Raw genomic sequence first — 24,708 nt, forward strand, 5'->3', positions numbered from 1 at the left:
GAAGATGTCAATACTGCTGCAGGTTAGAGCTATCAATAGCCTTTTCCATTGGTGTGGTGTGTGTCAGCACTGTTTACACTGATATGCTGCTATTTCAGCGTGTCTAAGTCAGGTTGTATTTATTCCCTGTGTAAATATTCTTGCTTTTTACAAGGCTAATAAACCCAAACAATTTGTTCCGCCACTGTTAGAAACTGAATATAGTAGAACATATTTAACACATTTTTACTCACAAAGCATCAATTAAATTATAATATATTATATATGAACATAGTATAATAGTTAACTTTCTTTGCACTCAAGAAGAGAGAATGATCCTGTTTAGGGCCTTGTGGGGCAAATGTTAAAAGTAGAATCTTCTGTGTTTTATGCTGCAGAGAAAAAAAAGATCTATAACCCTGTTTGCAATATGTTCACAAAGCAGAGGGAGGTAAACATACCCATGCAACATCTTTTCCCACATTAACCTGAGGAAAAGTGTGTTTAGTGGGAGTGGGAAAGCAAAAACACTTTATACATCTGTAGTGGGAAGTGACGCACAGAGCACAGCTGTCTTGCGTTACGATCTACTGCAAAACACCTGGCTCTTTCCCCTAGCAACTAGAAGCTTGTAAGAGCTCTGACAGCCAGCTGACACACACTTTTACATGGAATAACTGCAGGTAAAAGGATGAATGTCATAATTTCTATGAAGTTACAGAGCTCATTTTTATTTTGCACTTGGCGTGTTTACCTTATTGCATGTGACGTGTATCACTGCTCTTGAAATGTTAAGTAAAAGATGTGAATTGATATAAGCATGTGTGATAATTTATCATTGAAGGCAATAGATAATGACTCTTAAAAGCGCTATTAAAACCTGTAGGCTGTTGAAATTGAATGCTGAAATACATTTTAATGACCAGAAGTGCTGTAACATTTGTTGACAGACTTTCCATCATCTTTCCTTGTAACTAACCCTTGTTGATGACTGGCTTGCAATACTAGCTTTTGTATAACATAATATAAACATTTATTTCAATTTAATGTAATTCCATTAAGATAACTCCTTGGTTATTTGACTCTCTGCCGTGAATACTCTACCCCATTTCCATCTCATTTCCATTTTCACAAGCTTAAGTCCTCTACACAAAACACTGTAGCACTCATAATGAAACACAAGTGCTTTTTGTGATACTCACTATATGGGGCGGATGGCATCTGAACTCTTCCCCTTCTCTCCTACCACACACCACCCAGTCTTAGGCTTGCGCTGATCTCAGTACGGTTATACCCTTGAGAGGTCAGCAATAATATGCCTCTATTTTTGGGGAATGTTCCAGAGACCAAGCTTCCACAGACTCTGCTGCACCAGCGAACTTAAATGAAAAGGAAGACCAGACTTGCACTGAGGTGAAGACCGAGAGGGAAACATGCACTGTTGAAACTGACACAGGAACAGAGGATATCACACACAGCCCAGCACAAAATGCTGAAGGTAAGAGATATGACAACATAATGTATCACAGCTAGTGTTTAAATACTATAAATAATACTTGAATATTCAAAAATGAGTTATGCTTTTGGGTATATTTGCTTCTTTCTTCATTATATGTAAAAACAAGAATGCGCTCATTGAAAATACATTGTTCCAGTTTGTACAAAAAGCAAGTATCTGTGCATCTCTGTAATCCTTTAGGACTCTTATCACTCTTTCTTTTAACTTAACAAAGGCATGCATTTAACCAAAGTGAACATATACAATCTTGCCATGACTATTTATGAAAGAGTTCTTGGCTTTAAAATCCAACGATGAACTGCAGACCTTTCTAAGAAAATTGTGTGATAAGAAAAACATAATATGAAACCACAATTTTAGAAGCGACTACAAAATGGTAGTGGTGTCATCAGTACGAGCCCTTAAAATGACGTTTGATGGAAAAAAACTGACGCTCGCGTGTGAAGGCGTGATGTAGGCCTCTACGCTATTGTAAATTATAAAACCTTGTTCATGGTCGTCGTTCAGATGTATAATGTAACAGAATAATGTAAAAGCCATGTTTGAATAAAGTTGAAAGAAAATGCAGCTGTTTTTTTTGTAGGTATCAGCTAAATTCTATGTATTTTTTCCAACATTGATTATGAGGGGAGCGTCGCCAAAATATAAGAACTGGTACATAACATTAGGTCCACAGTAAACCTGAAATGATAACGCTGAACACACGTAAATGTCACTTGATCGGCTCCGTAGAACCACCTCCGATATTTTACTAAATGCTGAATTTTGGGCAGTTTTGAACAGATGTATGTGCCATGCCGCTAATGTAAGCTAAAAGTGAGCTTTGAAAGTTTTTTTTTTCCCCCCACCTCCAATTGGTAAATGCCACAAAATCACTAAACCAGTCAGCCGAAAATCTGTGGTGTGAGAACATAATAGCTGTTTCCACCCTGATCTTATGTCCGATTGGAAAAGCAGTTGTGTTTGGTTTTCTGATATGGTGACAGATTGTCAGATAAGGTCACTTCCTTTTGTAGCTACCCACGTTTAAAATTGCGCCAGCTTTCTGCTGTGTGACCTGCCTTTTTCAGTGTTTTTCCTCTGAGTGCAACTGTATGTCTGATAAAATTGGAAACAGAGCTTTGGGTACTTTTAAGAAGAAATTGTTCTCAACAAATCATCTTTTAGTGGCACACAAGTTCACATGTTTTGATGTTGACTGAAGCACTATAGTATGGGAATACAGGGTAAAGCCAATCACATAAGAGGCACAAAAACAGCATAAAACTCACAAAGAATAATGATGAGAGTATATGTCTGTGTGTTAGCTTGGAGAAGTAAGCAGCTCTCAGATCACAAAATCCTATAAAAAAAATTCAAGCAAAGAACAGCAGTTTTGTTTTAGATGCTTTATTCTCTATTTTCTGTTCAGCGAATGTTCACAGAAATGTAAGGCATCTTCCATTGGTTTTAAATGCTAAATGGATCCGAATTAATGCACTCAGTCCTTAAACTTGCATTTCCTTTTTTTTTCTCCTTTTCAGATGAAGCCTCTGCTGATTCAGAACACCAGACGGCTGGTCCGGAGGTGATCTATGATGATGTACCCTGTGAAGATCTGTCTTCAGGAGAAGGTCAGTCATAGATTATTTTTGGGTCTGTCTTTTGGCATATGTAGATCTCCAAGACATGTATCTGGGTGTTTCTTCTACACGCACTTTTGTGTACCAGGGGTTAGTTTTTATAATTAAATATTCAGATTTCAAAGTTATCCTTTTGTTATAGAGGGTTTGCACTTATGCCACGGTTTGGTCAGTTACCCAGATGCGTGGCCATATTGGAGATACTTGGATGTAAACAACAGCATCGATTGCATGGTTAATGTACTATTTAATACTTCGTTCTGCTAATTTATGCTGTCTAAACAATGTAAAAATGCTGCTAAATTATATAGAGAAGGACTAAGTAAGCAGGAAAAGGTGCAATATTTTGACAAACTGAAGTTAATAGGTGGTAAAGGTACATATGAGCAGTATTAAGATATTAGCCTAATATTTTATCTACCTGACTGGAAATGATAAGAAGAAACGCAAATGTTGTCAAGATTCTTGCCCTGGAAATCCTGGTTTAGCTTGGCCAACCACAAATGCCTTTTGTACTTCAAATGTTTTTCTGGTCTGACTGATTAGTACAGCCTAAAACATGACAATAATTGACCATTTTCAGCAGCAATAATCAGCAAAATATGAGTTTTGTTCGTTTCAGTGGCATTGTTCACTTTCAGTGCTGCCAATATGGCCGATTGATGACGCGTTGTGAAAACACTATTTATGAAGGTCATATTAAAGTATTTGGGAATTATTTGCTTTACTTTTATAGGTAATCTTTTAACTGTATAAATATTAGATTGTTTAACTCTTGTTTCATATCTAGATTTTCATCCTAAAACATGAAAATGCATCAGAAAATATCAATTTACGGACAATGACAATCTAAACAAGCTTTGAAAAAGCATAAACCATCCAAATATTTATTGTGTAACAAAAATAGATAAATCCACACATTGCAATGGTTTGCAAATCAAATTCTAATCCAACATTTTAGTCGTGTACCCTTCATCAGCCACTGCAAGCTATAGCAGTGTGTGATTCATCTATTTTTGTTAGATTATTTGCTTTTCATATTTCCTACTCACCTCCCTATATGATTTATTAGGAGTTGCAGCAGCATTTCATTAATATGTATTTTGTGAAAATGGTTTATTTCATTTTTCATTTTAATGTAGAAATGTAGACAGTCTACTGTGTAAATCATATGAAATGAAATGTAAAAATACTGAAAATATATATTAAATATGTTTTTAACTACTAACGTACTGATTATACATTTATACCATTTACAAGCTCTGTGGTGTATTAAGACAAGCTGTCCAACACAGTCACGCATGTTTTATTAGGCTGCTTGCAACGTTGAAAATAAAATATGTAATGTAATATAAAATAACGGCAGTGGCAATGCTTTGCACTCACTATAGATTATCTAATGTAAATGTAATCTTGCCTCATGTCTTTTCCACCACAGAATGTTTTCAATTGTATTATTATACAAGGGCTAAAAGTGCCGATAGTTGAAGAAACACCCATCTATGTGTTACATAGACGTTTTTTTTCCTCGCCATGCCATTGTCAGAAGTCTTTCAGTATTTACGGTACTGTACTAAAACCTGCATTGCTTTGTGTGTCAGCTGACTTGATCTATGAAGACATTCAAAAAGAGGAGGGCTTGCAAGGGCCCAATAATGGCTGGAGCTCAAGTGAATTTGAAAGCTATGATGAGCAGTCCGACTCTGAGAGGGCGCCAACCCGCAGCAAGGTGCGTGTGTGTGTGTGTGTGTGTGTAATTCAAGACTTCCCACAACTGCAATAATTATGTCCCGCCAAACATCTGATTTATCTACACACGCAATTCCACATTCCTCATTATGATAAACCACAAAGGTCTGTAAAAAGATTTAAACCCTCCAAGGTTGCAGGCTGATTGATTAGTACGTGGTTCGATGATTTATTGAGATGCGGGTGCTTGTGATACTTTAATGGTCTGTGAAGGGTTGCTGTGTGCTTTGCCACCACAAGAGCGCAGTGTTGGCCAGCACTTGCTTAAGCGCTACTAACACTGGGCGTAACTGACACACTTTTCCACTGCTCTATATTGCTGCAAATTTGAATTCAGTGTGCACTGCGTTATCTGCCCTTACACGTTCATGAGGTCACACTGGTATGGAAAACACTTTGCCCAGGCGGCAGTCCCTCAGAAACCAATTTCCCATGGCCAGACTCACCTTTACCTCTGCTGAATTAGGCTCCATAAGATTCCCACTGCCAGACGACTCACGATAAGCAAGAATTAGTTTGCTGAGTCTAATCCCACAGTGATTTGAGCTCAGTTTAACAGTTATTCCTCCAGCTTTTTTAGTGTATGTATAATTGGAAAGGAATGATTTTCTTTCGAAAGGTGTCAGGAGTTCCTTTAGTGGGCTTGTTAAGATTAAAATGAACCCGCAAGGACAAACAAGCAACAATTGACTTCACTACAGTATTTAGTAATTGGGCTTTTGTCTTTGGAACTACGTCGAAAACCGTTTTAGTATAAATAAAATAATAGTAACTAAAGTATTTAAATAAACCTGGAAATATTTGTTTTTCAGTAGAAATAGATATAAAATATTTATGAATATACACTACAGTTCAAAATTTTGGGGACAGTAAGATTTTTAGACAGAAATTATGCATGGATGCATTTGATTAATCAAAAGTAACAATAAAGATTTTTACATAAGGTTTAAATTTCTAATAAATTGTTGTTTTAAATGTTCTATTTATTGAAGAATCCTGAAAAACGATCATGTTTTCCAAAAAAACAAAACAAAAAATGTTTTTAACATTCATAACAATAAAAAAAATATTCTTGAGCACATAAATCAACATAATATGTGACCCTGGACCACAAAATCAGTCATAAGGGTCAAAATTGATGTATGTTTTGTTAGGATAGGACAACTATTTGAAAATGACAAGGCAAAAAAAAGTGCAAAAAAAAAAAAATCTAAATATTGAGAAAATTGCCCTTAAAGTTGTCCAAATGAAGTAATGCTTATTACTTTTTTTAAAAAAAGATTTATTTTTGGCATTTTTTTGCTTTTATTATGATAGGACAGATCATAGCTGACAGGAAGTGAAGTAGGTGAGAGAGAAGGGGGCAGGATCAGGAGAGGTCCTCAAGCCGGGATTCGAACTCGGGACGTCCTTAGCACAATGGCGCTGTATGTCGGTGCTGCCCACAAGGCTATCAGTGCCGACTAGCAATGCTTATTACTAATCAAATATTAAGTTTTGATATATTTACGGTAGGATATTTACAAAATATCTTCATGGGACATGATCTTTACTTAATATCCTAATGATTTTTGGCATAAAAGAAAAATTTTGACCCATGCAATGTATTTCTGGCTATTTCTACAAATATACCTGTGCTACTTAAGACTGGTTTTGTGGTCCAGGGTCACATATAATAATTTCTAGAGCTCTAAGGCTGCTGGAAATTCGGGTTGCCACCACATGAATAAATTGCATGTTAAAATATATTAAATTGAAAACAGTTGTGAAATATTTCACAATTTTTTAATGTATTTTTCATCAAATAAATGCAGCCTTGGTGTGTATAACAAATCAGTTCAAATTTTATTTTATATAAATCCAATTTTTTTTTTTCAAATATTCTTTAGATCCTTTTTTTTTTTTTTTTAAGTTCCTTCGGATATAATTTTAATTCCTTCCACTTATTGCATATTATATTGAAGCCAGCATAGATGCATTCTTTGAAAACAGATCAGATGAAGGCATATTATTCAACAGCACGTTTTACAAACATTGGTTTTGGACGTGATGTCTTCCTACCTCTGTTTTGTTTTGGATGCAGCCTGTGGCTTTGTTTTGGAAATGAGGAGGTGCTTGTCTGAGATTCACATTAGCGAGGATACACGTTTTGCCATAATCTATTCTTCCTTTGTCTATCCCACACTGCTTTGACTTAAAAAATTAAGCTATGCCCCTGATTTCAGTCATTTCTCTTGCATATGCTTTTATGGTTGATCCTGATTTTGCCTTGCCCTCATCCTTTCGTTTCCCTCACTTTTATGCTTACCCCTTCATTCCTTCCTCTCCTCCATGTTGCCATGTTATTGCGCTCTCACCCGTGGCCTGCGTTGTTGCCGTGACGGTACCCGTAGCTCTCCCCTGATGTGCGACGACTGAGAGAACGTTACACCAGGACCAAACAGGAGCTAACCATGAGACTGGGGGGCAGACATCAGGTACACTCATGCACGTATGGGGAAGATTGAGCTTTAGGGGGCATGATCTAGCTCAGAGCTGTCAATTGGAGTGATCGCATAAACCTGGGTTCAAGGTTATACTCCTTCTCCTTTTCACTTTTCCCTGCTGAAAGGACCAGCGTGAGTTTCCATGCTGCTTTATGCTGGTCTGTTGTTGCTGACCAATATAGACATGCTGTCAACCAGCCAAACGTAAAAGTAGTAAAAAAGCTTGGTGGCGCACTGACATTCAGCATCCCATTCTTGGGACCAGCATCCAAAGCACAGCATATGGTAGTTTTTTTCAGCAGAGTAAGTCTTTTTCATTTGAGTTCTCTCTCTCTCTGTGTGTCTTGCTTTTCTGTCACTCTTTTTTTCCTTTCTGAGTTTCAGGGTCCATACAGAGTGTTCAGTGTTCATTGGTCATACGAATTTCATGTCATCAAACACAGACAGAAAGAAGTTGTACAGATATCTGATGTTGTCTTTCTATATATCTATATCTATATCTATCTATCTATCTATATATATATGTGTGTGTGTGTATATATATATATATATATATATATACACACACACACACACACACACACACACACACAGTGGAGATCAAAATTAGAGAACAACTTACAGTTTTCTAAATTTCAAGGTCACTACTTAGTCCTATTTGAAGTCATCCTAACAGGAGTACACGGGCAGTTTTTTTAACTGTATTTCATAAATAAATTGTATTCTGAAGCACAGTATAAAAACAAATGAGATATTTGGAAAAGAACTCTGATCAAAATTAGAGAACACTTACAGATACCACCAAGTTAGTGGTGTTAATCTTGCACATGATGCTAATTTCCTTAATTATATGACAAACCCTATTTAGCAGCATTCCTCCAATCTCAGATTTCCTGATATGGTCGGCCTTTCTTTTTTTTTTGAAGATTTTTTTTTGGGGCATTTTTCACTTTTATTTTGATAGGACAGTATAGCAGTAACAGAAAAGCAAAGCATGAGAGAGAAAGAGTGGGGGGCGGGATTGAACTCGGGACACCTGGAGCACAACAAAGCAATATGTCAGCACACTGCTCACAAGGCTATTGGGGCAGGCGATGATGGGCCTCTCAAAGGTGACTGAAACCCTGCGGCAAGAGGAGGTCCAGATTAAGGCCAAAGGGATGATCCTTTCAGCCAATGCAAGAGAAGTTGCTCATTCTAAATCTGGGATTTCTCGAATATTGCAGGCTTACAATGACACTAATTCATGCAAGTCCCCCAAAAATGCTGTTTGTCCATGTAAGACAAATGCACGAGAAGACAGGATATGTCGAGACCTTGTATAGACTGTCTTGGCATGTTTAAGACTGAAAGCACACTCTGCAGTGACCAAGCCTCTCATCAGCAGAAAGAATCAAAAGGCTAAGCTCACCTTTGGTGAGGAGCATGTTGTGTGGAGGGAGGAGAACCTGTCCAAAGTTCACTTTTAGTGATGGGAGCAAGTTTAATTTTTTTCAGTCCTGATGGGAAATATTCGAACATTTAAATACAGTGGCATGCAAAAGTTTGGAAACCCCTTGCAGAATCTGTGAAAATGTGAATCATTTTAACAAAATAAGAGAAATCATACAAAATGTATCTTATTTTTTGAGTAAGATATTTTACATAAAAGTGTTTACATATAGTCCACAAGACAAAAAAAATCGCTGAAATGATTAAAATAACCCCTTTGAAAAGTTTGGGAACCCTTGGTTCTTAATACTGTGTGTGGTGACCTGGATGATCTATGACTGTTTCTTTGTTTTGTAAAGGTTGTTCATTAGTCCCTTGTTTGGTCTGAACAGTTAAACTGAGCACTGTTCTTCAGAAAAATCCTCCAGGTCCTGCAGATTCTTGAGTTTTCCAGTGTCTTTTGCATATTTGAACCATTTCCAGCAGTGACTGTATGATTTTGAGATCGTCTATTCACACTGAGAAAATTTAGAGACTTAAACAAAACTATTAAAAAAAGGTTCAAATGCTTACTGATGCTCCAGAAGGAAATACGATGCATTGAAAGCCAGGGGGTTGAAAACTTTTGAACAGGATGTCCAAATTTTTCTTATTTTGTCAAAATATAATTTTTTTGCTTTTAGTACTGCCCTTCGGAAGCAACAAAAGATACTTGCATGTTTCCCGTAAGACAAATTAAGTACAATTTACCTTGATCTTCAAATTCAAAAAGTTTTCACACCCCGGCTCTTCTTTTGTGTTATAGTGTTTACTGTTCTCTAATTTTGATCACTGTGTTTTTGACAAAATAATTTTTTTTTTTTTTTTTTGAAATGCTTTGGATATGTTGTCAAACATGTTAGTAGAACAGTGGTATACATACCACTGTTGATGCTAATGTTCCTTCAAATTTTGATGAAGATTAACAATCTTTCAGAAAAAAAAAAAAAAGTATTTATATGTTGTTCTCTAATTTTGATCTCCACTATATATATAATTTGCAGGGTACTGATGGTTGATTTGGAACATACCCTCTGTCTGTCCTTTTGCCCTTTGTTGGAAGTTTCTCTCTGTACCTTTCTGTATCGCTGTCTCTTTTTCTTTCTTTGTTGTAAACAGACCGTTCAGATTGCTTTAGCTATCCTAATCTCCTAATATCTAATTTGATATGTATGACGGTGGGTTATGGGCACACTTGTGTTCTGTATAGCTAAAATAAACAGCTCATATGTGGTTCAACCAAGACTTTTCCACATGCTCTCTATTAATGACCTGCTTTCTCAGAGATGGGCCACCCCCTCCTTTTTTTAAAATATAAAAATATCACTCCAGCTTGATGTTCTCTCACACGCTTAGGATCTTGCGGCTTGTGGCCATTGAAACAGACCCTGTTGAGCACACACCCAACTGCCGCCCTGACGCACTGAACTGGTGTCTCACAAATGGCAAGCAGACCCGAACACGGCTGTTTATGCTCGAGGGCTTGAGATGGTCGACCTTTCTCCATAAGGGTTCACCACGTCACTGGTTATGGAGGAACTCCAGCTCGGCTGCCAATGATTTTTTTTTGTCCCCCTCTGGTCCCTTTTGCAGGTCCATCAGCTGATGCGGGCGGCACGTAGCGGAACGAAAGATGGCCTGGAGAAGACCAAAATCGCCGTGATGAGAAGAGTTTCATTCCTACAAAAAAAGGACCACTCAGGTAATCTAAGAGACTTTTTGAGACTTTATCTTCTTTCAAGCACTCATCCTCACTCCTTTTCCTTTGATAGAAAAAAAAAAATTCCCATTCAGGAAAGAAGCAATTATTCATTTCTAATGCTTTTTTTCTCAGATGAACAGGGCTGTTCATTAAATTAAGCTAGACCTCTTTACAGATGGCAGATGAACTGCCACCTAGTCAGACATAATAGAAAACGGTTGATGGAGTCCAGTACCAGTCCAGTGCTTTCTTGTATTTTGCTTTTAAGAAGAAAATTGGCTCCTGGAGGTCGGAGGCTGAAAAAAAAGATTATGTGAAATTTTTGGGAAGCAGAAAACCATTATATATGAGACTGGGTCTTTAAAATAAAAGGTAGGGAGAAGAGCTGATGAGGGCATTTGATGCACAAGAAAATTGGCTGAGATTTGGTCCCCATAATGCCCTACTGCAGAATGGGGTAAGATTACAATTTGGAAGTGGAGACTGGCGCGATGCCTATTGAAACTGCACTCTAAATGAGGTACCGCACTGCGTATAGTGCTAAACAATTTGACTTGGAGGTTCTGTTATTATTTCTTTTATTATTTCAAGAGCCTGCAAAAACTTGTGAAGATTTTAAGCCTTTGGGAAAAGGTGCAAAATTGTATGTCGGATGGTTTTTCTTTGTAGCTGTGTGGATTGAAAAAATGTCTGGATGTGGCTTAGAACAGCTTGTTCTATGCTGAGTTTCAATGTGTGTTTGGGCATCTTTTCTGAGTTGTAATAAGGTAGTATATTCTTTGCTTTGCAGGGATATATAGTATGTTTGAATGTGTTTTTGTGTATCCTGACAGATGACACTGAGGATGATACTGGATATCTGGATGTTATGGTATCAGAGGCAAAACACCCACCTGCACAACTGGGACCAATGCCAGATGGGCTTAGCAGCCAACAGGTGCATGTATATGTATTTATTGACATTTTAAATTGTGTGTGTACATAGTCAATGCCAAAATATACACATCTGAGGGAACCCATCAATAGTAAAATTAGCATGAATATAATCCCAATCAAGGTGAAGCTGTTTTCTTTTCAAATTCATACTATGTCATTATAACAATAATGCCTTGATCTATAATTTCTCTGTTGTCACACTTATTGTGGAGTAGAGCTGCATGATTAATCTTTAAAAACATCGCAATCGAACTGATAACGTTAATTATGTTAGATTTCTCTGATGCCCTATTTACTATGATTGTATAAACGTCTTTTATCTCGACTAGATTGTCAGACGTCATATTTTGGGCTCCATTGTGCAGAGTGAGAGAAGTTACCTGGACTCTCTTAAACGGATCCTACAGGTAAAATGCAGTTGAGGTCAAAAGTTTACACACACCTTGCAGAATCTGCAACATTTTAATTGTTTTACCAAAATAATAGGGATAATATAAAAGCATTTTATTTTTTATTTAGTGCTGACCCGAAAAAAGATATTTCACATGAAAGAAGTGTACATATAGTCCACAAGAGAAAATAATAGTTAAATGTATAAAAATTGTTCAGTTCAAAAGTTTACATACACTTGATTCTTAGTACTGTGTTGTTACCTGAATGATCCACAGCTGTGTTTTTTTTGTTTAGTGATAGAGCAATTAAATTGCCTGCTGTTTTTCAGAAAAATCCTTCAGATCCCACAAATTCTTTGGTTTTTCAGCATTTTTGTGTGTTTGGACACTTTCCAACAATGACTGTATGATTTTGAGATCCATCTTTTCACACTGAGGACAACTGAGCAACTCATACGCAACTATTACAGAAGGTTCAAACACTCACTGTTGCTCCAGAAGGAAACATGATGCAGTAAGAGCTGGGGGTTGAAAACTTTTGGAATTTGAAGATCAGGGTAAATTTAACTTATTTTATCTACTGGGAAACATGTAAGTTTCTTCAGTAGCTTCTGAAGGGCAGTACTAAATGGGAAAAAAATATGACCTTCATTCTGTTCAAAAGTTTACACCCCTGGCTCTTAATGCAACATTTTTTCATCTGGAGCATCAGTGAGCATTTGAACCTTTCATTCACCAGCCATTTTCATAAATTCAACTATAATTTTCTCTTGTGGACTATTATGTAATCTTCTTTTATGTGAAATTCAGTAAGGTGAATTTCCAATGACAAATTCACATAACTAAAAGTTTTTTAAACATTTGGTAAGTCTCAAGTGTTTTTTTTTTCTTTAGTGAGCTAGATCAAACTGAGACTCAATGTTTTGATACTTCAAATACATTTATACTCAGATAAATTCAAAAGAGTAGTTAACATGCTAAAGTCAAATATTATCACCACATCTAATGTTTCTTGTGCATTAAAACATTAGTCAAAATGTCACTATATTTGTCTTGAAATGGATAAATGGCTCTTATGACTAAACAACAAAAGTCTTTGGAAGGGTTACAAATAATGTCAAGACAGTTCCTAATGTTAAAGCCCAACTATTCAAAGCCACAAAACAAAAGATAACACTATCAATTTTGTTTAATACTGAATTTGCCTTCACGTTCACATTCCTTTAAATGGAAGCATGCAGGTCTGGTAGGTTTCGTAGTGTGGAGTTTCATTACACATAATTCTGATCTCCGCTAGTGGTGGAGAGAAAAGCATTTGTTATCACACTCCTTTGAAGGCAGAGGCACCGTCTAAAATTGAATCACAGATCAATGACAGCTTTACGCTCTATGAAATCTAGTCATTCAGGATCTGTCTCCAAGCTTTGTTGTCAAATCAAAGCTCTGTCGGGTGTACTTTACAATCCCTGCTCTCTTTATGACGTGATAGACATGGTCTAGGGTGTTTAGATCAGGTAAAGTGGCCCCAAAGCAGGCTAGTGGGGGGGTTGCGTAATTAAGTTTAGTACTGCCGTTGTGGGCAGACATGTCTTTAGAAAAAGATATAGTCCTATTGCCTCATCTTTTGTCTTATTTTCTCTTTGTCGATAATTCATTAGTGTTGGAAGCTACAGGGAAGGAAAGAAAGCAGCCATGAAAAATCTATTGTGTCCACAGTCTAACTAGCAAAGTGTCTTTGCTATTAAAGATTAGGTCTTGTAGTTTATCTATGAACATCACTAGGCTGTTTTGCAATTTAAGGAAATCAAGCCTAAACAAACATTTAGATGTTCATGTCTTTCTTTCTTCAGTTGTAAAGAAATTGTTTTTTGAGGAAAACATTTCAGGATTCAGACACTTCAGGAGTCTTTTTTGAAATATTGTGAAATATTAAAATGTAAAAGAACTGTTCTACTTGACTATATTTTAAAATGCGGTTTATTCCTGTGATAGCAAAGCTGAATTTTCAGAAATTCTTTTTTTATATTATTAAGCAATTTTTTTTATCAGTGTTAAAAAAGTATTTTTCTGCTTAATATTTTTGTTGAAACCATTATACAATAATGTTAACAAATTACACTACCGGTCAAAAGTTTTTGAGCAGTGAGATTTTTTTACATTTTTTTAAAGAATTCTCTTCTGCTCAAAATAATTTAAAAAACTGCTTTCTATTTAAATATATTTTAAAATGTAATTTATTCCTGTGATCAAAGGTAAATTTTCAGCATCATTACTCCAGACTTTAGTGTTGCATGGTCCTTCAGAGATCCTTCTAAAATGCTGATTTGCTGTTCAAGAAACATTTATTATTATTATTATTATTATTATCAATATTTAAAACAATTGAGTACATTTTTTTGTAACATTATACACTACACCATTCAAAAGCATGGAGTCAGTATAGTTTTTTTGTTTTGTCTGGGAAGAAATGATAGAAATTATTACTTTTATTTAAATTATTATTATTTTAAATTATTCAGTAGTGATGATAGAGACATTTATAATGTTATAGAAGATTTCTATTTCAGACAAATGCTGTCCTTCTGAACTTCTTGTCCATCAAATAAACCTGAAAAAATTCTGCTCAGCTGGTTTTAACATCATAATAATAATAAACGTTTTTGAGCTGCAAATCAGAATATTAAAATGATTTCTGACGGGTCATGTGACTGGAGTAATGATGCTAAAAATTCAGCTTTGAAATAACAGGAAAAAATTATATTTTAAAATATATTTAAATAGAAAATAGTTATTTAAAACTGTAAAAATATTCCAGAATTTTACTGTTTTTGCTGTACTTTGGATCAAATAAATGCAGGCTTGGTGAGCAGAAGAGACTTCTTTAAAAACATTAAAAATCGTACTGTTCAAAAACTATTGGCCGGTAGTGTACTATGTAAATAAATAAATAAATAAATAAATGTATGCTTTTATTTACCGATAACACAATTAATTGATCAAAAGTGACAGTAAAGACATTTATAATGTTACAAAATATTTCTATTTCAAATAAATTCAAATAAATCCTGAAAAAACTATCACCATTTGCACAAATATTTTCAGCAGCACAACTTTCTTCAACATAGATAATAAGAAGAATGTTTCTGGAGTAATAATGCTGAAAATTAAGCTTTGCCATCACAGGAATAAATGACATTTTAAAATGTATTACAATAAAAAAATATATTTTAAATTGTAATGACTTTGGTAAGCATAAGAGACTTCTTTCAAAAACATTAAACAAGCTTTTTAACAGACTAAATAAATCTGACATCCCATACTATAGCTTAAAACAAAGGAGAGTTTATACAATATAAAAATGACTGTCTGAATCACGAAACCTTGAAAAAGCATCCAAAGAAGAGGTGATATGTGTCAGGATATGTATGACTACATCTCCATGTGTTAAAATACGTGCGTTATTTCAAAGATTTATTCATATATGCAAATTGCACATTTTGAATCTTGTATTCAAATGAATGAAATGGATAATGCATAGTGAGACATGTTTTTTTTCACCTTGGTGTTAAGATTAATTCAGCACATTTTTAATCTCACTCCCTTGTCAAGGTGATCCAAGTCATTACTTGAATTATTCCTAATGTATAAATATAAAAATATTTCAGTAATGGCGTACATAAGAAGTATTTCCATTTCCCATGGTCTTTTAGGAATACCAGCGACCTCTGATGGAGGCTGAACCAAGGATTCTCAGTGTCAGGAAAATCCGGCCCATTTTTTTCCGTCTGCGGGAGATCATGCAGTGCCACTCCATGTTCCAGATTGCCCTGGCATCTCGGGTGGCCGAATGGGACTCTTGTGAAAAGATTGGGGACCTGTTTGTAGCTTCAGTGAGTAGGAAAATGCCTGAAAATGACTGACCTCTAAACTAAACTACAGAACACTGAGCATTGCGTGTTATTATGGTTCTCTGCAGGCAAGTTGTTTCAGGTACTAACAGTGCTCTGCTCCAGTTTACTTCAAAAGCATAGCCAATTACTATGAGTGAGGATGGCTGTCTTTTACTAAAGTAAACGTGTTGGCACCGTTGGGCTGCAGGGCGTTTAATGGACTAATGAATGAGGTTCTGTAGTGACCCTCCTCACAGGCAGCATCCATAAGATGCTCTCATTATTCTTCTGTTAAAAGAGAGTGTTTGGCCTGCCTGACCTGCTTTTATTGCATAGCACTATTGGTCTTTATAAAGTCCCTGGAGCACAAAGAAGTACCATAGAGAGAACACTTACAGCTGAAGTTGCACTGCTGTGCATTGGAAAGCAGAAATAGACCCACAAAATACATAACACACATCATATTGCATCGCTTTGCACAATTTTTCTGGTATTGAGTGCATATGTACACACTGTTGGGCAAGTTTCTTATGGTTGAACTGCAGACGAAGACAGCATAAACTGTTTGTATGCGTAGTCTGTGTTTTAGCACCAGATTGAGTCTGAAAATCAGGCAGTGGCACACAAATAGCCAAATCGACTGTTTAAAATGCTGAAAGTGTGCATAATGGATATATGTTGGCTAGGATGTTCTTATACACTGTTGGATTTATTGTTGAATTATTTTGCCACGATAGAAAATGTACACAAACATCTCTTATTAATAAAATGGTTGGATATTTAAATATATACAGTGCACAGCATAAATGAATACACCCCTCTAAAACTTAACAAATTTAGCAGTTACTTTTTACTTAGCTGACATGTTAGGGTTCTTTGGAGATATAATGTTCCAACAAGCCTGCTTGATCAATTAAGAACAAAGAAGAATGTCAAAACTATTCAGCAAAATAAGATTTCTTATCAAAGTAATAAAAAGTTGTTACAAAAAAAGTAACTCATTAAAAGTAAAACAAAAAAAGTGTAGGTTTAAGGCTATTTTTGATCAACAGGATGTATACTTAATCAAAACTTTTAAAGAGAAGTCATTTCCTGACAATTGAAAGTGTTATATAGCCTACTGAATCATACTCAAGTCAATAATTTCAGATCCAAAAGCATCCAAAATGTTATGCTGTTGCTAGAGGAGGAGTACAGTGAGAAGTGCCTCGTTCCCACAGTGATGTTCAGTGGTAATAAAGCTCTTATATAGGGATGTATGAGTGCTGAAGGTGTGAGGGAGTTGTGCTTTATCAGTGCTGTCATGAATTCACACACCACTGTTGGATGTAATACAAAAACTTGAAACTGAAGATGCTACCCTCTCCTCATTCCCTGCATAATTGGGCATTTTTTCAGCATGACAATAAAGATATTCATTCTCCCAAGGTGAAAATCCTTCAGTGGACAGGTATTTCACTCAGTCTTAATACTCTTAAGCAGCTGTGGGGGATTCTGTAGAGACAAGCTGAGCAACACTCCCTGTTAAAGACCAGGGCATTTAACGAGGTTGCCCTCCAGGAGTTAAACAGGACAGATGTGACAATTTGTCATGAACTTGTACATTCAGTGCCAAGGTCAGAGCAGTGTACTTCTAAAGTTCTAGAGGACATACTAAGTACTAAAATATTACACATTTACTAAATTAAATCTAGGGTGTACTAATTTCTGCAATCCATCATTTGAACAAAAGTGGCTAATTTGCTTATTTTACAGAAAATATTGGCGTGTATTTTTTTTTTTTTTTAATTAAGTATGTTTAATAGATTTAAATTTTGCCATCTATCCCTGAATTATGTTAGTGATCATTAAGAAAATGTAATCATTTATGCTGTGCACTGTACATCAAATCAGCTAAATGCGACTATAATGCATGAGAATATAACAATATACAGTAATATTACTAATATTACAATATTAGGAAACATTAATGTCATGATTTTCTATAAAGCTGTTTTGAAACCATGTGTACGGTGAAAAGCAGTATACAAATAAAATAAGAATGAGATTGTATGAATTCATAGAAATTACCCACTAATTCACTTAACCCTATGAATTGTGAATTGTTTAACAGCAGTTCATTCCTGATAGTTTTTGCACTGAAATACCGCATGCTGCAAAGTGCTGCAACTGTTTTGTAAATTTTCCCTGTATGTGTGTTTGTTGATAGTAACATCTTTACCCACGTGTATCATTTCCTGCTGTACTTGGCGGCCCCAAAGGGGAGGTACAGTTTGACAGGGGTTAACGTCTATTTGTGGCTCGTTAATGTCCTCTCCAAGTTCTGCGAGCACTGCTGCTGTCAGCAGGTCTGTTCAGCTTCAATCAAAGCAGAGCGAATGGATGGCTGCCATTTTGCCTGCTCTAAAACACCCGGCAGTAATGGACTGTCAAAGATGTTTAGGTCCCTTGGATGGCAAACAGTGGTGCTGCGCTGCATAAATACCACACTAAAATTACTGTTTACTTCCATTCCTTTGCCCTGTAATCACCTTTAGAGTGGCCTGCCCACCACGACAGCAAAATTCAAGAGCAGTCTCAGCTCTGAAGGAGAAATTGTACATGTTGAGAGATGCCTAAGTAAAGCTGAAAATGAACATAAAACCTAATAAATTATGATTTCTCTGTTTGTCTAAACATCTTCTCTCTGTATTCCCATTAGTTCTCAAAATCCATGGTGCTGGACGTATATAGTGATTACGTCAATAACTTCACCAATGCCATGGCCCTCATTAAGAAAGCCTGCATGTCTAAACCAGCATTTCTGGAATTTCTCAAGGTAAGAGCTGATATTTGTTGTCAATATCCTCTTCAGGAAACACAAATTTCACCCTAAATCACCTCTGTTTACTGCTGCAGTATGGATTATTGATTTCTTTGTCTTTTTTTCTGTTGCATTGCTAAAAAGTATGTTTTTTTCATTTTCCAGTTTGTTGATGCATTCTCCAACATGTCTCAATATCTAATGCAGTGCTGCTTCTCAAGTAATTTTATCTTCAGTGACGAAAATCCATTCACTCCCTTTTTTAATCCTCAAAAAAACCTAAACAGTCTCAATTATCAAGCCGTTTTGATTTTCTGACCAGTATGACATCGTATTGCTCAAGTCCCACCCACAACCGTAGCACAATGGCGCTGTATGTATGTACAAAAGAGGTATTTTAAACTTAAAGTATTTTGCAGACATTTTTATGAGGACATAACAATTTGTGTAAAATAGGCATCCGATGTCCCCTTTAACTGAAAAATTTGTCAGAAACACTAATTAAAAACACAAGAAGTCATTAGACTTCAATAGCTTTGCGGTTAGTCTGAGAGTGAGAACATCTTTTGCTTGGAGCATTTCCGGCAAGCCACTTATATTCTGAATGGATTATAAGTGTTGCTTAAATTTTTATTCAAAATATTTTATCTTATAAATGAGAGACGGAGGTTATCTGATCTTTAAAGTTCAACATATGTGTGTAGTGTTATCATGGCAACAAATTTTAACGGCGACTTGAATCTTTAACATCTGTAAAAGCGACTGAGCTCCACAAATGCATGGTTGACCATAGTCTAATATCCTTGCTTTGAAATCTGCTGGAGGGTTCTCAAGTACACCTACTCCCTGACAGTGCGCAGTCTAATGATTGCCAGAGTCTGCTGGCAGGCATGAAAGAATCAATAGTGTAATGCTAACCTCCACCCACCACTCTGACTCCCTTGAGTGTCAAGATTCTTCTGCTCTGTGTGTGGAAATGACTCTGTCTACCCTCTTCTTTTCTTTGCCTTTTACTTCAATATGTGGTTGCATCTTTTTACGTTTGCAGAAGAAGCAGGCGTCCAGCACTGACCGCATAACTCTCTATGGTCTGATGGTGAAGCCTATTCAGCGGTTTCCTCAGTTCATACTCCTCCTGCAGGTCAGTATTTATCTATAAACTGTTCACACAGTGCTGGCGTTTAGAGTGCTGGAGGGGTCGTGCTCCTTTAAGCGACTGGAAATTAGTTGCCAAGCAAGTCTATTAGAAGCTGAATGACTGGCTAAGACCATGCCAGGTCTTCTTGCAGCCTACCAGTTCATAAGTTTGCTCTTCTCTTGGCTCATGGCCATGATACAGAATTGGGTGTATATCAGGACTACAAGGTCTGAATTTTATACGGAGAACTTGAATACAACAAAACCAAGTATGTACATTGCTTGCATAAATGATGAACTTCATGATGAAATGATGAAAACTAAAAGAAAACATGTTGAAGAATACTTCATTATTTTCCATAGTGCATTGAGACCAAAATGACACAAAAGTGTCATAAAAATTATGTATTTATTAATTTGGTTTTCTCAGCAGTAATAGCAACTGAAATGCTATTTAAGCTTCTTCTTCTTCTGAGACTAAATTTTAAAATGTACCTCCTCTCTAAAATAAGCACCATAAAAGTATAATAAAAAAGTGACTTTGTGATTTTTAAGTAATTTAAGTTATCGTTTACTGATAATCCTCTATTTTGCCACAGCTCTGATTTATATTTGCAGTCACAGTTGGTAATGTGACTTCGATATGAGCAAGTGGCATTTTTCAATGGTGACATCAAACCTGGCACTTTTTTGTACTGAATATCAAATATAGCTTAATGCAAGCACTTGAATAATAATAGATCCTCATAGAGCTTTTAAAATATAACCACCAAACTTGGGTCAGACCTGGTCTGACTCAAGTTGCTTTATCTTTTCTAACTGATCCAACTTATGGTTTTCATAAACCAAATTATCTAAACCACCAAAAATCCCATAGACTTTTATTGAGGGTGTGAAAACTTTTGTACAATGACATTTTTGGTGCATTTAAACTTCAATTAAAAAACAAAAAACAAATGGCTGGCTGCTTTTTGACTGGTTTTAAAGTGGTTTTGGCCAGTTTTTAGCTGGTCATGGCTGGTCAAGCCTTTTTTTTTTTTTTTTTTTTTTTGCTAAATAAACTGATTTTAGGCAATTTTAGCTATTTTTGCTAAATCAGCTGGTTGTAGCTGTTTTTTTTTTTTTTTTTTTTTTTGCTATTGATATTGATATTTGGTGTTTTGTTAAATCAACTGGTTTTGGCTGGTTTTAACTTTTTCAGCTGTTTTTGTAATGGATCAGCTGGTTTTTGCTTTTTTTTTAAAAAGTTTTGTTTACTAAACCAGCTGGTTTTTATGTTTTTTTTTTTTTGTAGTCCATTTTAAATGTTAAATCACACTAAAAACATGCTAGCAACATGCTAAAAATATGCCAATAATGCTAGAAACATATTAACTTTATAATCATGCTATAAACATATTAGCAACATGGTAATCATGCTAGCAACATGCTAATGATCCTAAAACATGTCAAAAACATGCTAACAATTAACTAATCATAATAGAAACATGTTAGCAACATGATAATAACATGTTAATCACATTAAAAACATGCAAGTATAGTTTTAATCATGTAAGCAACATGTTAATCATGTTCGTAACATTTTAGCACCTAGCTAATCATGTTAAAAACATGTTAGCAGCATGTTAACAAACAGGCTAGCAGCATGTTAACATGCTAATTGTATTTAAAAACATGCTAGCAACATGCCAATCATGCTAGAGACAAGTATGGTAATTGCATTACAGGCTAGCAGCAAGCTAATCATGCTAAAACACGTTAACAAAGAGGTTTGAAAAAAACATTGAAAACATTGAAAAAAGTTCTAATTTACATTCATAACTTATTTAGCAAAATTTCATGGGTAAGCGATGACTACTGAGGTATGAAATTAAGTTTATCACGCTAGTTGCATTAAAACATGCCAGCAACTTGCTAGTAACTTGTTAAACATGTTAAAAACATGTTAACAACATGCTAATCCTGTTAGAAACATGCTAGCAACATGCTTATCGTGCTAGAAACACACTAGCAACAAGCTAATCAAGCTAAAACATGTTTAAAAATACTAATTATGCTAGAAATGTGCTAAAAACATGCCTGAAACACATCAACATAATGTTAATCATGCTAAATTCTGTTCTGCAATAATTTATGTTAGCAACATCTCTCTAATCTGTAAACTTTTAAACTATCAAAAAGTTTGTTTTCAAACTTTGTTCATCTAGTTCATTTTTAAACATGGACAGTCTAAATCCCCATTCACTTCAGTATATAAAAATGAATGGATTTCTTTTCTTTTGTGTCCCAAAGTCAGATGGGTTTAGAATGATAGAGTGAGTAAATTATATTGTCATTTTTGGGTGAACTGTGTATTTAAATAAATAAATACTTTTGAAAAGGTCCATTTTGTCACACAAACAAGTCACGTGCCAAAATGTCAGAACATTATCAAGATCTACTTCAGAAATATCACATTGACCTCTTCAGCCAGTGGGTCTCAGGTGACACTGAAATGTCATGAGTTCACCAAATTTACATTGCCAAGCTGTTTTGTACCACCGCCATGCTCTCTCTTGGGTTTTTCCTTTTTTTTGTTCGTTTTTATGGACAAGGAACAAGCGAGGAATTCACCACTGCACTTCCTGATGCAGGAGGAGTGCTGTGGCACTTAATTTCATACCTCAGTAGGCATCGATTACCCATGAATTTTGATAGATAAGTTATGAATGTGAATAAGGACTTTTTTTTTAATGCTCTGACTTGAGAGCAGTCTGTGTTTAATCACACATTAAACAGAACAAGATCTGATGACAGGCTGAGACCTTTATCTGCTTCCTCCTTTTTAGTGGCCTGAATTAACCACAAACAGATCCATCTTATTAAAAACAGGCAAAGAAGTAATAGGCATATTATCTAAGCTGTTCTTTTTCATGTAACGGTCTAAAATAAGCACCATAAAAGTGTAATAAAAAAACGACTTTAAGTAATTTAAGTTATGGTTTACTGAAAAGTTTTGCCACAACTGTCATCTATATTTGCAGTCATAGTTGGTAATGTGACTTTGATACGAGCAAGTGGCATTTTTCAATGGTGACATCAAACCTGGCACTTTTTTGTACTGAATATCAAATACAGCTGAATGCAACTGCTTGAATAATAATAGATCTCTAGAACCACTCTGAGAGTCACTTCATGAGCATTTTATGGTTTCTTTTAAAAAATCTATATGCAAACAGAAACTTAAATGTGCACAGCAATCCGTAAAAATAAATGTTTGGCTTAGCTTGAAGAAATTGTAACAGAAATATATTACTTAATGTAATGATACTACTACTACTAATACAATAAATATTAAAACATTATTTTTTAAGGAATATTTACAAGAACATTTTTTACCAGATGTTATTTACTAGAAAAATGTAAATACACATGCCATATTTCTGAAAAAAATAAAAAAAGAATATATATATATATATATATATATATATATATATATTATTATTATTATTATTATTATTATTATTATTATTATTAAAATCAATTAATTAGAAATGTTTTTGATTATTAAAATTGAATGAAACCATTAAAATGGAATCCAGACAATTCATGGAAAACACTACATGTAATAACTAAATAAATAAAACTGAATTTGAGAGAAATAAAATGTATTTTATAGGGTCTTAAAATGTAACTTTTAATAAATTGCTTTTAAATTTTGACAGGTTTTTGATGAATATATGATGAATATATATATTTTTACAGAAAAATTAAAAAAGAAAAATGGAATTTGGGGGGGAAAAGGGGGCCCTACATAAATATGTAGAAATTAAATAAAATTATCCCCATTTATAGAGATTTTTCATTTACTTCACACCGCTATTTAAAACTGACAGAATGTGTGTCATTAATGCAAGGGTGTTATAAATACATTACTGGCCTTTTGTACTTCTAGCTTAATTGCGTCTTACTCCACAAAGTTGTAAATTTAATTGATACGGGTAATGACTCCTAATATGTCAGTTTAGGCTAAATATTTTAAATGCATAATTGGAAATGTTCGGTTGTTGGCACTGTCTATGTGCTTTTCTCCCTCTCCACTGTTTCTCAAAGAGAGTTTGTGAATGATTGTTGTTTCAGTGCACAGCTCTGTGGTAATGATTCCCAGAGGGCTGGTTGCATGCTTCTCTCCTGAACGTGTGATGGTACTGTTATTCTGACCCCTTTTTCTTGCTTTTGAGAGGGAGTAAAGCATTAAATGAATGCTAATAGTTCTGTAGTACATCACAATGGCTAATGTTTTGTCTGTGTGGTAGAGGTGCAGTCATTACGTTCTCCATTAGCTTCTTTCACTTGGTGTTTTTCTTTTTTCCTCACTCTCTTATTGTTGTTTTATTCATTCTCGCTCTCTCTCTGTCTTTAGGACATGCTGAAGAACACTCCCACTGGCCATGTGGACAGGCTGCCCTTGCAGTTGGCACTGACTGAATTGGAGACCCTTGCTGAGAAACTCAATGAGCAGAAAAGGGTGGCTGATCAGATCACTGAGACGCAGCAGCTGGCTCGCTGTGTCAGTGACCGCTCTCTCAGCAAGGTGAGAAAAACACACACACACATGCGCACAGCTGCAATGGCAGGATGCTGTTGCCTTGATGTAATCACAACAGTCTAATTCCTAAATATAAAACCATATCATGGTTTAGTTCTGACTTCCATTTTCTTAGACATTGTTGTGATTACTTTTCACCAGCTGGTCTCAAGGTCATCATGTACGCACACGTTTCAGCTACAGCTGTGGTTCATCACATGTTCTTGTGTTTGACAATGAGTCGCAATGCTTTTTGTCTTAATTTGAACAATGTCTTATCTGCATTCATACATTTTTAAATGTGTCTTAAGTGTCAGAATTCTTTTTGGATACACTGTACACTTCTGTTGAAAAGTTAGGCTCAGTGCGTTTTTTATAATTTATTTATTTTTTTAAAGAAATTAATACTTTCATTGAGCAAGGATGCCTTAAAGGGATAGTTTACCCAAAAATAAA

At 35.4% G+C, this 24,708-nt stretch overlaps 1 protein-coding gene across 3 annotated transcripts in view; it reads left to right on the forward strand.

Moving 5' to 3' along the window:
• The window catches only part of arhgef10la (Rho guanine nucleotide exchange factor (GEF) 10-like a), a 412,439-nt gene that overhangs the window by 12,966 nt on the left and 374,765 nt on the right, over nucleotides 1-24,708 (forward strand). For 2 of the 3 annotated variants that reach the window (XR_007828683.1, XM_051122260.1), the window contains exons 4-14: nucleotides 1,323-1,477; nucleotides 3,022-3,111; nucleotides 4,722-4,849; nucleotides 7,263-7,346; nucleotides 10,419-10,527; nucleotides 11,361-11,464; nucleotides 11,793-11,870; nucleotides 15,566-15,745; nucleotides 18,447-18,563; nucleotides 19,597-19,689; nucleotides 24,088-24,258. Coding sequence is in view for 2 of the 3 variants with exons in the window: in XM_051122260.1 (XP_050978217.1) it covers nucleotides 1,323-1,477; nucleotides 3,022-3,111; nucleotides 4,722-4,849; nucleotides 7,263-7,346; nucleotides 10,419-10,527; nucleotides 11,361-11,464; nucleotides 11,793-11,870; nucleotides 15,566-15,745; nucleotides 18,447-18,563; nucleotides 19,597-19,689; nucleotides 24,088-24,258 (1,309 nt within the window). In the remaining variant the exon portion in view is untranslated. The remainder of the gene's footprint in view (nucleotides 1-1,322; nucleotides 1,478-3,021; nucleotides 3,112-4,721; nucleotides 4,850-7,262; nucleotides 7,347-10,418; nucleotides 10,528-11,360; nucleotides 11,465-11,792; nucleotides 11,871-15,565; nucleotides 15,746-18,446; nucleotides 18,564-19,596; nucleotides 19,690-24,087; nucleotides 24,259-24,708) is intronic. The other variant, XM_051122262.1, reaches the window with a different exon arrangement.

This window comes from Labeo rohita, chromosome 11 (genome assembly GCF_022985175.1).
Source record: "Labeo rohita strain BAU-BD-2019 chromosome 11, IGBB_LRoh.1.0, whole genome shotgun sequence".
Lineage (NCBI taxonomy): Eukaryota > Metazoa > Chordata > Actinopteri > Cypriniformes > Cyprinidae > Labeo > Labeo rohita.